Genomic DNA, 14363 nt, shown 5'->3' on the forward strand with positions numbered 1-14363 from the left:
AAAGAAAGCTCATAGGTAATGTATGTATTACACAAACAACCTGTAAGCATTGCGTGATTTCATTTCCCTATTTTTGTGCACATCTGGGAGATGTGAAGACCACAGTGACTAAGCTGCCCAAATGAAGAACAACAAATTCAGTATTCAATTACATAAACCCAGAAGCATCTCTTTTTTCTCTCTCAACTAACAGACAGCTGGGCAACCATTCAGCTGACGGTAGCTAAAGAGGGGTGGGACCTTGCATCCAGCTCATGTAATAGAGAGAGCTGGCCTGCGAAAGACCAGAGCTAAGTTTAACACAGGCCAGAGAGTGAGATACAAGTGGAAGCAGGAGCTGTCTGGGGCACTTTGGCTTCCCCCGTGTGGCCTGTCCACAACCACTGATTTTTAGAGAATTTGTTTATCGATTTTTGTTTTTCTCTTTAGTGACGGTCCCAACAACAGGAAAAAAACATGAACATTCAAAACTGTGCCAGGTGTGGGTTTGTGGTGTACCCAGCTGAGAAGATCAATCTCATTGGTCAGGTAAGACTCTGTGCATGTAAAGTGTGGATGTGCATTTGCTCTTATGATAAACACCATATTTTGTCTTTATTGGCCAATAATTTAGCAGATAACTCCAGTGACACATTATCTTTTATGATGAACTCAAAACTGTGATGGCTAGGTGATGATGGCTAGGATTCAGTTTGTTCAGTTTGCCCATCACATTTACCAGTGAGGACAGCAAAAAAGATGGCCATGTCAGATTTTCAGCCATGACTTCAGAATAAAATACTAAAAGGTAGGTCCAGATTGTGTAATACCGTAATGATTCATTCTCTATCTGTTCTCTCTGTCATAAACAGAACTGGCACAAAGCATGCTTTCACTGTGAGGTCTGTAAGATGGTTCTCACCGCCAATAATTTTGTCAGTCACCAGAAGAGGCCTTATTGTCAAGTGTAAGTACAGGATGATCTTTCATGTAAAATCTTCTCTTGGTAAATAAAAATTGTTTCTTTGTTTCTCTACAGATACATTCTCTACATATACATCAGTACCTGTAAACAATGCAGCCATTCTTACCACTGCCATTCAGCTAAAAAACTGTCAAGTGTCTACTGAGTGTGCTTATAGCCTGTCTGTAATTCACAGACATAATCCACGGAACAACTCCTTCACTAGCGTCTATGAAACTCCCGTCAACATCAATGCTAAGAAGCAGGCACAGGCTGTGAGCGAGGTGAGTTTATGGTTATATTTCATTGATGCTAAATGACAGAAAGCAGCTTTTTTTATTGCTTTACTCATTGCATACACCATGATGTTCATAAGGAGATAAGGACGATTACATATTTTGTGGCTTTATTAAATTCTACAGCAGATTCTATAGCAGAATATATTAAAGACTGGATAATCTAGAAATATTAGTTTATTATGTTGTTGCTGTAGAAGTAAATCGTAATGTCTCCAAAATCAAAGCAGAAAGGCGGTCTGATTCCAAAATTTGACAGCAAAGACTAATGAAGTTAAAGAGTAATAGTAGTGTTTACGAAACTGGTGCTATTGCCCTGTTTGCTGCTAAATTCTCCCAACTGATCTAAAATGAAGTGTCCTTTCAAAGACCCTGCAACTACGTACATTTATTTCTAAGCCTTTTTTATGGGAGGATTGTAAAGCTGTTTTTAGGAGAACTCTGAGGCCCTGGTGACTCTACAGGTTTGGAATGGGGTCTGAGTCTCCGAGCTATTTCTGAAGTGTGACAGCGACATGACACCCCTCGCCAGTCTGCTTTATGCGCTTGGTGGTTAAATTTATGCCCCCAGAAAGCAGCCCTCCTCTTTTCCTTCCTGCCTGTCCTGTCTCTATCTCTCTTCCCCTCCATCTCCCTCTCTCATCCTGGGATTCCCACCTGCTCCTGTCTGTCAGCTTGCTTAAGAGCTTTCTCTGGGCTCTGCAGAGCTCCAGCGTGTGGCCTATCAAAACTCCATCATGCACATAATTCCTCTACTTCCTGGAAAGACCTGTTAGAACACAGATCATTTTCTGATATGAAGATAGCACTGACCGCACGCTCTGACCCAGGGAGACGGCTTCACTTTGTATACCTATCTTTACATGATAATAGAGGTTACTTCCCAATCAAGTCACAATACTGTTTTAGGGATATGTAAAAATAGCTGTTTAAAAAATTTGGTTGAAAAATTGATCGCAGCCCTGTCATGATTGTTTTAACCCCTTGAATACTATGCTTAAGATCAGGATTGGGATATAATTATACATAAAATAACATAATAAACAGATATTTGGAGTACATATACAGAATATAGAAATTAAATAACATATGTATCGGAATACATTTAGAATATGTACCCACTAAATTAAAAAATACTATAATATTCAATCTCCAAAAGAAACACCATCAATACCTGCTTATTAACTATTTTAAAATCAAACTACAGCAGATATAATGTAAAGAAAATATCAAAAAGGGCTCCTTTGCTGAGGTTCCTGCTAAAGCCTGAGTAGACTGATAAACCAGTGTGATGAGCATTACTATAGTCACTAGGAACTGAACAGTCTAATTAGTAGGTGTCATGTTCACAAGTTATAAGCTTAGTATCAGTGTTGTACTGACCTTGTGTGTGCAAGTTTCATACTTGTCATTCTTATGATTAACTTATGAATCTTATTATTTAATAATTGCTGTGAATTATTTGGTAACTATGAAACTAATATGGCTCATGATAAACGGTGTGTATGGACCAATCAGAGAAATAGAAATGCTCCAGAATTGCTTGGAATAAAATTTTTTTACATTGACTTTCATGGAAAGTTAAGAAAGTTTTTGCCCTCTCCTGTAAAATTACCATTTTTCTTTGGACAGCAACAATGTGAGTGCTGTAGTTACGGGGCAAATGGACACAACAGGAGTTTAAAGCCTACATACAGCAATGTGTAAACAATGTATGCCTACTATTATACTATATAATATTTGTTTCATTCATTCATCATCATTAACCACTTAATACAGATAGGGTCGCAGATTATATCATATTGATATTTCATGTATTTGCATTCCAGTATTAAAACACAAAAACTATTAACATTATTAACAGAAATAATAATATCAAACATATTCAGCGCAGATTTTGTTTTGTTGCCTATTATAATGGCAATTTATTTTCATTGTGTTGATAAAATTCTTGTTCTGATCTCCAAATATCCACTAATGTTAAATATGATGATCATTAAGAAGAAAAAGGAAGGAGTGTTATTAACTGCTATAGTATAGTTCAACCAATGGTCATAGTACTGTAGAGAAGTGTTGAAAATGATTCCATATCAGTGATTCTTTCTTTTAGTTACTGGTGAAACAATAATCTAATTTGGGTTTACTTTACTGTAATTAAAAACAATCTGATAATTGATGTCTGACAGCTCTTTTGTACTCTGCATTTAAACCAGTGGTGGACCTATGTACAGGCCTTTAAATTGTTTTATGCAATGTATTTTACATGCTTAAGCTGAACTGTGCTGAGTGAAGACACTGTGTTTGTTTTCAGATTAAATATCGAGAGGAAGGTGAACGTTTCATGTCCACGTTTCACTATGACATGAGGTCAAAAGACATAGAGCAGGCTCGCAAGGCCAGCCAAATGACCAACCAGGTGAGAGGTCACTTCATGTCTTTTTAAATGAGGTAATGTTAAATGTTGAATTGACCACTGAAACCAGGGTGCTCACAGGGGTGCTGAAATTTTTCCTAGGCTTACCAGTCTGAGTTTTCAGAGCAGCAGACATGGTACTCGGGCAGCGTAACCAGCCAGGAGATAGTTCGCGTTTCTGAGGCACAGAAGACCATCAGTGATGTAAGTGATTACTCTTAGAGCTGCATATAAACACTCATGCCTGTGTTGGATGCAGTCCATTAAATGAAGGCATGTGCCTCTGTTCCTGTGTCTTAGGTGGAGTATAAACGAGGTCACGATGAGCGAGTGACACAGTTCACCTCTGTGACCGACACACCTGGAATTCTGCATGCTAAGACTGGAACCTCACTGGCAAGCGATGTATGGGCACTTTCCCCCTACAGTGGCTTTTACTGCACTTTACACTTAGCTTGAATAGCTTTTACTGGTGTACAGTGCCAGGAACAAATCTGCTAGTAATTCACCAGTACATATTCCTTAAAAAATAACCTTGCTCTTTTGTCTGAGTTTATTTAACAAAGAGTTTTTTGCAACTTCAAAATAGTATTTTGCATTTTATTTGCAAATGTAATACATAACACTTTATTTATTTGCAAATGTAATACATAACACATTATATTTAAATGATTTATCCTTTGTAATAGCAAAGTGATGTTATATGCAAAAATCAGAGATCATTCTTCATTTATTTAAGTTCAAGTCAAACTGGCCTTTAAAGACAAGTTATTCATTTTTCAGCATCTGAATAAAAGCAGAAAATATATTTAACAGAAAATTACACAGAAGCCTCAACAGCTAAACATCTTTTTATCAGTGGTAGTGTGTCTACCTTTACCTTTATTACAGCTTTTAATCTTGTCAGAAGACTTGATTTCAGTTGTTCAAAGTCAGCTGCAGGGATAATTTTCCAAAGTTCAATCTTAGAAGTAGGTTATATTTTCTATATCTCACAATCCAAGTAATCTCAAACACATCTCAGTGATGTTGAGGTCTGGACTCTAAGGTGGTCTGCTCATTGTTCAAAGAACACTAAGATTTGCAGATTTTCCTTGGTTTTCTTTTTAGTAACAGTTTCTTGACAGCTACACCTCCATTCAGACCCATGGCATTGAGTTGTCTGCTCATAGTGGAAGGATGGACAGAAACACCTGTGGATTTTTCAGATCTGAAGCAAGAGTTGAGCTTGATTTTCTCCTGCTTCTTAAGGATGAAAGCTAAACATGTGAAGTACTGTTTATCTGATGGTGTCAGTTTTGATGGCCTACCAGATTTTGGTTGATTTTTGAACTCCAGTTATTATTACTTTTTTTGTCCCTCAGAATCTCTTCAGAAATATCTCCAAAAAAAAACTTGTACTTAATTTATTGTGAAGTAAATAAATGAAGGGTGGTCTCTGACATTTTGCGTAGTACTGTGGATGACGTTGGACCTATTTCTGTCTCTGTTTGTCTACTTTATGTCACAATGCCTCCATTATTTTGTTGCTGTGAAGGCAATTCCAAGAGGTTGAGCCAGACAAACTATTTTTAGGGCTGTTGAATTTTACTGAAACGTATGCTGGGCTATGGCAAATATCTTTCAAAACAGTATAGAAGTTTGGTACATTAAAAGTATTCTTACTACCTGAAAAACCACTGCATGGCTCTGGAGCTTATGCTTAAGCCTGTGCTCTTGATTGACAGGTGAAGTACACAGAGGTATATGAACAATCCAAAGGAAAAGGCAGCTTCCCTGCCATGCTCACTCCAGGATATGAAGTAGCCAAGAAAGCCAACACTCTTGCAAGCAATGTAAGAAAAACTCCCTGAGGTGCAAGCACTGTGGGATTTTGTGCCATGACCTCCACAGTAAATGCTGTAAGAGACGTTTTGAGCAGTTTCTGTATGTATGTAATTTACTTTCAGGTGGAATACAAGAAGGGACATGAGGAGAGGGTGTCAAAGTACACTACTGTGACAGATTCCCCTGAAGTTGTCCTGGCTAAAAGCCAAGGAAGAATTGCAAGTGACGTAAGCGCAAACCCTCTCACACTTTCATTAAATCTATAGAATTTGTTAAACGCTATGAAATCTATGAAAAGTTGAATCTGTGGATATGGAGTTGATCTCTTACCCATGATTAACAGTTTGTCTACACTGAGGACTATGAACAGCAGAGAGGGAAAGGTAGTTTCCCTGCCCATGTCACTCCTGGATACCAAGTGGTTAAGAAAGCAAATGAGATGGCTAGTAAAGTAAGTACTAACACATAAGTCATGATTTACTTTCAGACTTATAGCTGAATGAAAAAATTTGAACAATTAAATGTTTTGTTAATTTTCTATGTGAAAATAAGTGAACACATCCTGTGTAGGGAAAACTTTTTTGTTTTTTTGGTGCTCATTTTATTTACCATATAGAGTTTGACATATTGTAAAAGAATAAAGCAAAAAGCTGCATGTCCAAAGAAGAAAGCTGATTGCTTATGTTGTGCAGGTGAAGTACCAGCAGAAGTATGAGCAAGAGATGAAGGGTAAAGCTAGCACTGACGCTGGAGCTGCTGAGTTTGTTCTGGCCAAAGAGAATGCAGATAAGTTCAGTCAGGTGATACATTTAATTCCTTATCCATTTCAGCTCATTTTTAAGCACTGCTCGTTCAGTAATATCAGTAATATCGTCCCATATGGCACATTCTCTCTTCTTCCAAATATACTCATCAAATCTCCTCTGTCTTTTTGATCTTTTAATCACACTGTTTGGGCTTTTACTGCTAGCTACACTTGTGGCCCACCATCTGTGTAATAATCTGATGAGCCTTTTTTTGACAGGTCTGCTATAGTTAATTAATACAATTTGATCATTAGCTGTAGCAGATTGGTCAGGCTTCAGGCATGTACTTCAAAGTATTTACCATTGCATGGCATAAACAAATGGAAGTGACTTTAATGGAGGAGACTTGAGGTTGAAATATTTGCTAACAGCCATGCAAAACCACACATATTACCTTTAAAAAGTGTTGAATCTCTTTTCAAAAATTTGGAATTACTGTTTTTATTCATACAAAACCAGTTCTGCTGTATAAAATAATTCTAATGAGATGCCACTTCTACAACTATGCCTAAGTTTTACAAAAATGTTAAAAAAGAAGAAATTTTAGATGTGGATAAACACCTGTAATTGATTCCATAATGACGGATAAACCTATAGAACATCTAACATGAATTTATAATAAAAGTAGCATCTATAATACCTCATATTTAAAAAGTGGTGATCAAATTTGAAGGCAGATAACTTATCAATTATCAATCAATTAACCACTTATAGTAGATAAATCATATTAATATGTCTGTATATAGATAAAGCATGTTAGAACATCTAAATATATATCATAATAATATATTATTTAGTATTTCATAGCTTGCTGTTCTTAAAAGACTGACATATTAATTAAAGCACCTTAAAATACCTTCTGTTGTCTAGTTTATAGTATTTCAGTCTACACTGTATTAGTCTTGTATGAAATTGCAATTATCAGCAATTATACAATTATCAAATTGCAAATTTTTTTAACAGTAGTAATGCAAACAGGTTTATGTGTTTTCTAGAAAATTATATATTTCAACAGTATAGTTTTTTTGCCTCACTTTGCATTTCACTTTAATCCTATTACATAGATACATATTGAAATAATAATTTATGAACTGTATTTTTGTGTGTACATCATTAAGTGTATGTGCATCTTTGTCCTCTCAGCATGCCTACACTGAGGAATATGAACAGCAGAGGGGCAAAGGAAGCTTTCCTGCTATGATCACGCCTGGATACCAGATGGCCAAGAGAGCCAGCGACATTGCCAGTGATGTGAGCATCACAGTGTCCTATCTTTAATAAAGTTTCACTAGCTTATCACTATATAAAATCTATACTACACTTACACTATATGGCCAAAAGTACCTGACCATCACAGCTTGTTGGATATTCCATTCTAAAATCATGGGCACTTATATCATCCTCTTACCATCATCCACTTCTTTCCGCAAGATTCTTGAGTGTTCCTGTGAATTTGTGACATTCGGTCAAAAGAGCATTTATGAGGTCAGGCACTGATGTTGGGCAAGAAGACCTGTCTTTCCACTTCATCTTAAAGGTGTTCTGTGGGCTTGAGGTCAGGGCTCTGTGCTGGCCACTGGAGTTCCTCCACACCAAACTTGTCAAACCATGTGTTTATGGAGCTGGCTTTGTGTACAGTGGCATAATCATGCATTCCTGGTAGATAGTGTTCTCTTGGTGTCCAACAACCCCAGATACACCCGTCAGACAGGATACTGAAGCATAATTCTTCACTCCAGAGAACACGTTTCCACTGGTCCACAGTTCAGTGGTGGCATGCTTTACACCACTCTAGCTGACTTTTGGCATTGCATATAGTGATCCTAGTTATCTGTGCTACTGCTTGGCTATAGAAACTCATCTTATTAAGCTCCCATGGTACAGTACTTGCGCTGATGTTGCTTCCAGTGATGCAACAGAGATGTTACTTCTAGATACTTTCATTTCACAGTAATACCACTTAGAGTTGACCTGGGAAGATCTAGAAGGGCAGAACTGGCTTGTGGCAAAGGTGGCATCCTTGACAGTGCCATGTTTAAAGTTACTGAGCTCCATTCTGCTACCATTGTTTGTATAGTGTATATTTTTAGTAGGAAGTTATGATGCACATTTTGTTACATAAAAACAAAGACTCTTGACACATCTTATAGGCTAACTGTGTCTGCTCGCACAACAGTTAACAGGAAAGGGTGGGCCCAACCATGTTCTGTGGTCCATGTTGCCTTTTCTGCTTAGAATTTCTGCTCCAGGTCTAGTAATCAATCTTACTGTCAGGACTTCCAGCCAGGAATCTAGTGTTGTCACTCCACAAGCTCCCAACAGACAGATTTAGTCATCCTGAGTGTATATTTGAGCACATGTGTGTTTGCTCACGCCAGGAGAATGCAACCGGACATCAGCATTGTTGGTTTTGAACAGCACCTACCTTGTTCCCTCTCTCCTTTTTTAACCTACAGCTGAAATATAAGAAGGACCTGAGCAAGATGAGGGGCTCATCTGCCTATCACTCTCTGGCCCCTGATGACAACCTAACTCTGAAGAATGCCCGCAAGATCAATAAGATCGTTAGCGAGGTGAGGTTCTGAAGTGTAGTCTTAAATACAGCATACACAAGGTATGCTAACCTTAACAGCCCATATGTGCACTCACAACTGTTCCTCACTCTCATACATTATGTGCTCAACACAGTGGTACTGTACAAGAGGCAAAGATATCCTTTTTTTTGTTTAATTTCCAGTCAAAGAAGCCATTAAGTACAGCTTATTCATTTTTCAGAAAAAAAGCTGGAAGCAAATATTATTATTATTATTAGTAGTAGTAGTAGGATTATTATTATAGTGCAGTAAAATGGTAGTTACCCAATTATTTACAAGGGTAATTTCTAACTGAATAATAAGCCTATAGATGAAAGAGGTAAGCAGGATATGCCTACAAATAGAATATACATATCTAGTGTGTACGAGAATATATATGACCTGTTTCCCAGACTCAGCCTAGACTAAGAATTCTCATTAAGATTTCCAATGATAATAGTCTTAGTCCAGAAAACCAGCCCTAAATGTTCTTAGAACATTATCCATGACATGGAACATCAGGACCATGTGCCATTGAGATTGTGGTTCCCTTGCAAGCCCATACAGCAAAACCAGACATTTGTATAATACTGCACATGACATAGAAGATTAAAAAAAGCATTTGGTCATGAGTTCAGTCAGACATAAAGGCTCCAAGCCTGCGTTGTGTTCATCTCTCACATGGCTCTCCTGCTGAGCTCAGCTCCTCACACAGAGCATAGTCAGAGAGCACTTACACATGTAAACACCACATCAGTGTCCAGAGATGGCACAGGGACATCTGTCTACATGCCTTTGTTGATACCTGATGATACCATAGACTGTTGCCATATCATCATCTGAGTCTGATGTATCTTTAGCGGTCAAAGGGCAAAGAGGCTTTTTTGTGTGGAGTGTGAAGGTCAACACGAGAGACAAATGTTTAGAATTCTAGCGTGTTACTACATCACTCAGAGTGAAATGGAAGGTATCAGATTATGGTTGTTCGTGCTGTAACTGATCATCTCTTGTTCTTTCACATTCAGGTTGAATACAAGAAGGACCTTGAGAATACAAAAGGACACAGCATCAACTACTGTGAAACACCACAGTTCAAAAATGTGTCCAAGATCGCCCAGTATACCAGTGATGTGAGTATGCCTTCTGTGATCTGACTGCTCATAGAGTGAGAGCGTTTTCTATTTTTAAATGAGTTGTTACTATGCAGAGTCATGTTGTTTCACATTGCCATTTATAATCATAGAAATTTTAAAAATTCCATCCATCACAGTTATGTAGGTAAAATAAATCCCAGAGGTGGACGAAGTACACAAATCATGTACTTGAGTTAAAGTAGAGATACCCAAGGTAAAATATTACTCCAGTAAAAGTAGAAGTCCTTACTCTAGACCTCAACTTAAAAGTACAAAAGTATTTGGCTTCAAATGTATTTAAGTATCGAAAGTAAAAGTACTAAAAGATTAATTATGGCTCTGATGTCCTGGTATCATTTTTGCAACAAGACTCGCTTCATGAACTAATTTTAGGTGGAAATCCTCCAGTGTCTCTCTTGGTAAACCAGTATTTTAATAGAATGTCATCAATTAGTGATGCTGATGTCTATTAAAATTATCATAAGCACAAAACACTGAAGGCAAACAGTTTCCTCAGGTAGAACCGAGTGGCTCAGAAATCACTTTTACAAACAAGCAAAGTTTCAGTTTAAGATTACTTTGTAAATGAATTACAAATTGAATAAAAACTGGCTTTAAACTCAGGATCACAAAGAGGTTTTCCTTTACTGTATTGATCTGTAGGTCTCATTTACTATAAAATGAAAGTGTTTGTATGAATTCAGAAAAAAAGAAACATGCCAGTCACGACTGCATATGTGTTCATATATCTATTTACAGGTTAGGTTAGATCCATCATTGGTGTTCTTGCTTTGCGCTTCTTTTGTTTTGACATGTTACGTTTTTATACACACAAATACCAAAAGGAACAACAGATTTCTCAAAATGTAGTGGAGGAAAAAGTCAGATATTTGACTTTGAAATGTAGTGGAGTGAAAGTAAAAAGTCACCCAAAATGGAAAAACTTCAGTACAGGTACAGAAAAAAACGACTTAAGTACAGTAATGAATTACATTTACTTAGTTACTGTCCACCACTGATAAATCCACACTAAGAGAAATATCCCTAACTGCACATGAAATGATGTCTGGCTGCTCGTTAATGAAAACACTGCAGGTGTGGACTGAATCTTACTTTACATTGTGTTTGATTGCAGAATAAATATAAGGAGAAGTACACCAGTCACATGAAAGGTCACTATGAGGGAACTGGACTGGACAAGAAAACTATGCATGCCATGAAAGTCAGAAAGCTGGCCAGTGATGTAAGACTTCATTACTGTTATTGCACTGCTATTCCTCCTGTGTGGTATGTCGAACCCAATGTGCTTGTACTGTAAATGTGACATGTGAGAACAGTGTATTGAAAGACTACATCATGTTAGAGTGCAGAGCTTTTTGTCAGTAAAGTTTAAAGTTTCTATATTTTATATTTTAAAGTACAAAATAATCATTATACTGACAAGTTTCATGAAGTCAATCTCCTTCATTTCAGATTGCGTATAAGTCAGAATATGGGCAGGAAAAGACAGAGCAGGGAGAGTACAACTACCCTGCTGACATTACTCCATCTTATCAGACCCAGAAGAAACTCGAGCCTCTCAAAGATGTGAGTCTGCTAAGTGTGTGACCTTTCCTGAAATTACAAGTGATTTTTGAAATACATAAAATGCATCTAAATATAATACTGTAGAAAATTCAAAATGGCCATGAAGTTATTCATTTTTCAGAGTCAAGGAAAAGAAGAAAACAGAAAATGACACAGAACAAATAAATATAACATCACAATTTTCAGTATTTAGTGTGTTCACCCTTTGCCTTTATTGTAGCTTCTGGGTGGATTTTCTGTGTCCCACAAACCAAACCTTGCCACATTCAGTAATATTGAGGTCTGGACTTTGGGGTGGTCAGTCCATTGAGAACACCAGCACCTTCTTTGATGGATTTGCAGAATTTCCTATTTTTTCAATAGCATCTTCTTGATAGCTATACATGCTCTCATGCTCATAGTGTTGAGCTGTCTTGTCACCGTGGAAGGATGAATATAAACAACTATGGAGTTTTTTCAGACTTGAAGCAACAGTGGAACTTGATTAGCTCCTCTCTCTCAATGATGTTAAGTACTGTTTATCTAATGGTGACAGTTATTGTGATCTACCAGGTCTTGCACTGTCATTAGTTTCTCTGTTTTTTTAAAAATTTCCATTCCAGTTTCAGAAACTATGTTTTTTCTTATATTTTCCTTTAACTTCCCCTTCTTCATACAAGTAGATGACTTTATATCTAATCTCCTCAGAAATATCTCCTGAAAAATGAATAACTTCTTCTTAATGGCTATTTTGACATAAAAAACAAAGGGCGTTCTCTTACATTTGCACAGTACTGTACATCATTATGTTGCAAGAACATTGCCTTGCTGAGTAAAGATAATACCACAGCTACTTCATAGCTAAATATTTTTTCCTGTACAGAAAAATTACAGACAGCACATTGACAAGCTCAAATACAGCCAGGTGACAGACACTCCTGACATTATTCAAGCTCGAATCAACGCTCAGCAATTTAGTAATGTAAGTATTCATCTGTTGCAGTGAAACGTATCATTTTTGTCTAAAATCATGTCTAATGTATTATGTGTAATGCATCATCAGTTATAAATCTCCTGTGATGTCTTCTGTAGTTGAACTACAAAGCTGACTATGAGAAAACTAAGACACAGTACACATTAGCACAGGACACACCTCAGCTCAAGAAGGCCAAAGCCAATGCAGAGCTCATCAGTGATGTGAGTTTTATGCCATAAAAACAGTAACACTTAGGCTGCCTTCCAGTTTCAGAGGCTTGGTGTATTTATTATGTTGTTAAATCTCTCCATGGCCATAGATCAAGTATAGGGAGGACTGGGAGAAGAATAAGTCTAAAGCTTGTGATATTGGTTTGGACACGCTGACCTTTAAAGCTGCCAAAGCTTCTCGAGATCTGGCCAGTGATGTAAGTCAAATTTAAAAAAAGTTATATGATTAATTTAATTGTAATATGCTGCTTTACTGCTAGACTAATTGGAATAATCTTGTGATATATTGTGATATTTTTAATGTGAAACACTTATCAAGTATCATGTCTTGCAGATCAAATATAAGGCATCATATGCAAAGAACAAGGATAAAGCAGTGGGTGTAAATGTGAGTGACTCCAAGACCCTCCACTGTCTCCAAGTGGCAAAGCTGAACAGTGAGGTAAACATTCCTTGACCAGTTAAAAAATGGGAAGAATTATAGGAGGATGTGATATGTATTATCAAAATATCATAACTCATTCTTTTTTTTAACCATTGGAAAAACACAGCTGCACACTATAGGATGTTGAAGGAAAGATTTCTTTCATAAGTGGACCATAATAAATCTCCAATTAATACATTTCAGGAGATTTTCGCAACTATAGGCAGTAAAGGCTGTCCGCATTTTTAAAAAAACAGAAAAATGTTTTTATCATGACCTGGCCTTACCATAACAAAGTGAACAGTAAATAAAGCTGCAGTAAGTGCTTTTTCAAACAACTGTTGTGGAGTGAGGAACTAAAGCTTTGTGTTTTCATATCTCCTTAGATTGCCTACAAGAAGGATTCAAAAGAAACTCAGACTAAGTGTAACCTGCCTATGGATATGGTGAACCTAAACCATGCGAAGAAAGCCCAGGCACTGGCCAGTGATCTGGAGTACAGGAAGAGGCTCCACGAGTACACCATTCTGCCTGATGACATCAAAGTGCAGCAGGCTAAGAAGGCCTACGACCTGCAGAGTGATGTAAGAGAAGAAGGAGTAAACAAAAGGCTAAATTAACTGTTCTTTTATCTGTAATGTACCTTATGAGCACTGCTGTTTGACCCTAACAGAACCGATACCGTTCTGACCTGATCTGGATGAAGGGGGTCGGCTGGGAGGCTGATGGCTGCCTGGACGTTGAACAGGCTAAGAAGGCTGGAGAACTTCTGAGTGATGTAAGTTGTATGTAGAGGCTACAGTGTCTAGGAGGAAAAATTGAGGACTTTTCTGATGCCTCTCTTTTCTCACAGAAAAAGTACCGTCAGAAGGTGGACAGGGTGAAATTCACCCAAGTGGCTGACACTCCCTCTATCAAACATGCCAAGAAGAGTCAGGAACTGCAGAGTGATGTTAGATTCTTTTTATTAACCTTTTGGTTAACATGTTTTGTCTGATTGCTTTCTGTATGATCCATTGTATGTCAGTTCATTTAGTCTTTTGGGCTTTTTCTCCCCATCAGCTAACATACAAGGCGGATACAGAACAGATCATCCATCAGTACACTGTGAGCAAAGACGAGCCTCTCTACAAGCAGGCCAAAGCTAATGCAGAGCTTCTCAGCAATGTATGAGTT

General features: G+C 37.5%; 1 protein-coding gene across 1 annotated transcript in view; it reads left to right on the forward strand.

Annotated features, from left to right (window-relative positions):
• Nucleotides 1-14363, forward strand: part of LOC108426493 (nebulin-related anchoring protein) — a 24540-nt gene continuing 10177 nt past the window's right edge. The window contains exons 1-23 of the mRNA XM_017696025.2: nt 1-528; nt 852-946; nt 1140-1227; nt 3551-3655; nt 3755-3856; nt 3953-4057; nt 5380-5487; nt 5602-5706; nt 5823-5930; nt 6172-6279; nt 7429-7536; nt 8742-8858; nt 9884-9988; nt 11127-11234; nt 11465-11578; nt 12441-12539; nt 12650-12754; nt 12853-12960; nt 13098-13205; nt 13574-13771; nt 13861-13965; nt 14041-14139; nt 14250-14354. Coding sequence (XP_017551514.1) covers nt 457-528; nt 852-946; nt 1140-1227; nt 3551-3655; nt 3755-3856; nt 3953-4057; nt 5380-5487; nt 5602-5706; nt 5823-5930; nt 6172-6279; nt 7429-7536; nt 8742-8858; nt 9884-9988; nt 11127-11234; nt 11465-11578; nt 12441-12539; nt 12650-12754; nt 12853-12960; nt 13098-13205; nt 13574-13771; nt 13861-13965; nt 14041-14139; nt 14250-14354 — 2475 coding nt within the window. The 5' untranslated portion in view covers nt 1-456. The remainder of the gene's footprint in view (nt 529-851; nt 947-1139; nt 1228-3550; nt 3656-3754; nt 3857-3952; nt 4058-5379; nt 5488-5601; nt 5707-5822; nt 5931-6171; nt 6280-7428; nt 7537-8741; nt 8859-9883; nt 9989-11126; nt 11235-11464; nt 11579-12440; nt 12540-12649; nt 12755-12852; nt 12961-13097; nt 13206-13573; nt 13772-13860; nt 13966-14040; nt 14140-14249; nt 14355-14363) is intronic.

This window comes from Pygocentrus nattereri, chromosome 13, assembly GCF_015220715.1.
Source record: "Pygocentrus nattereri isolate fPygNat1 chromosome 13, fPygNat1.pri, whole genome shotgun sequence".
NCBI classification, from domain to species: domain Eukaryota; kingdom Metazoa; phylum Chordata; class Actinopteri; order Characiformes; family Serrasalmidae; genus Pygocentrus; species Pygocentrus nattereri.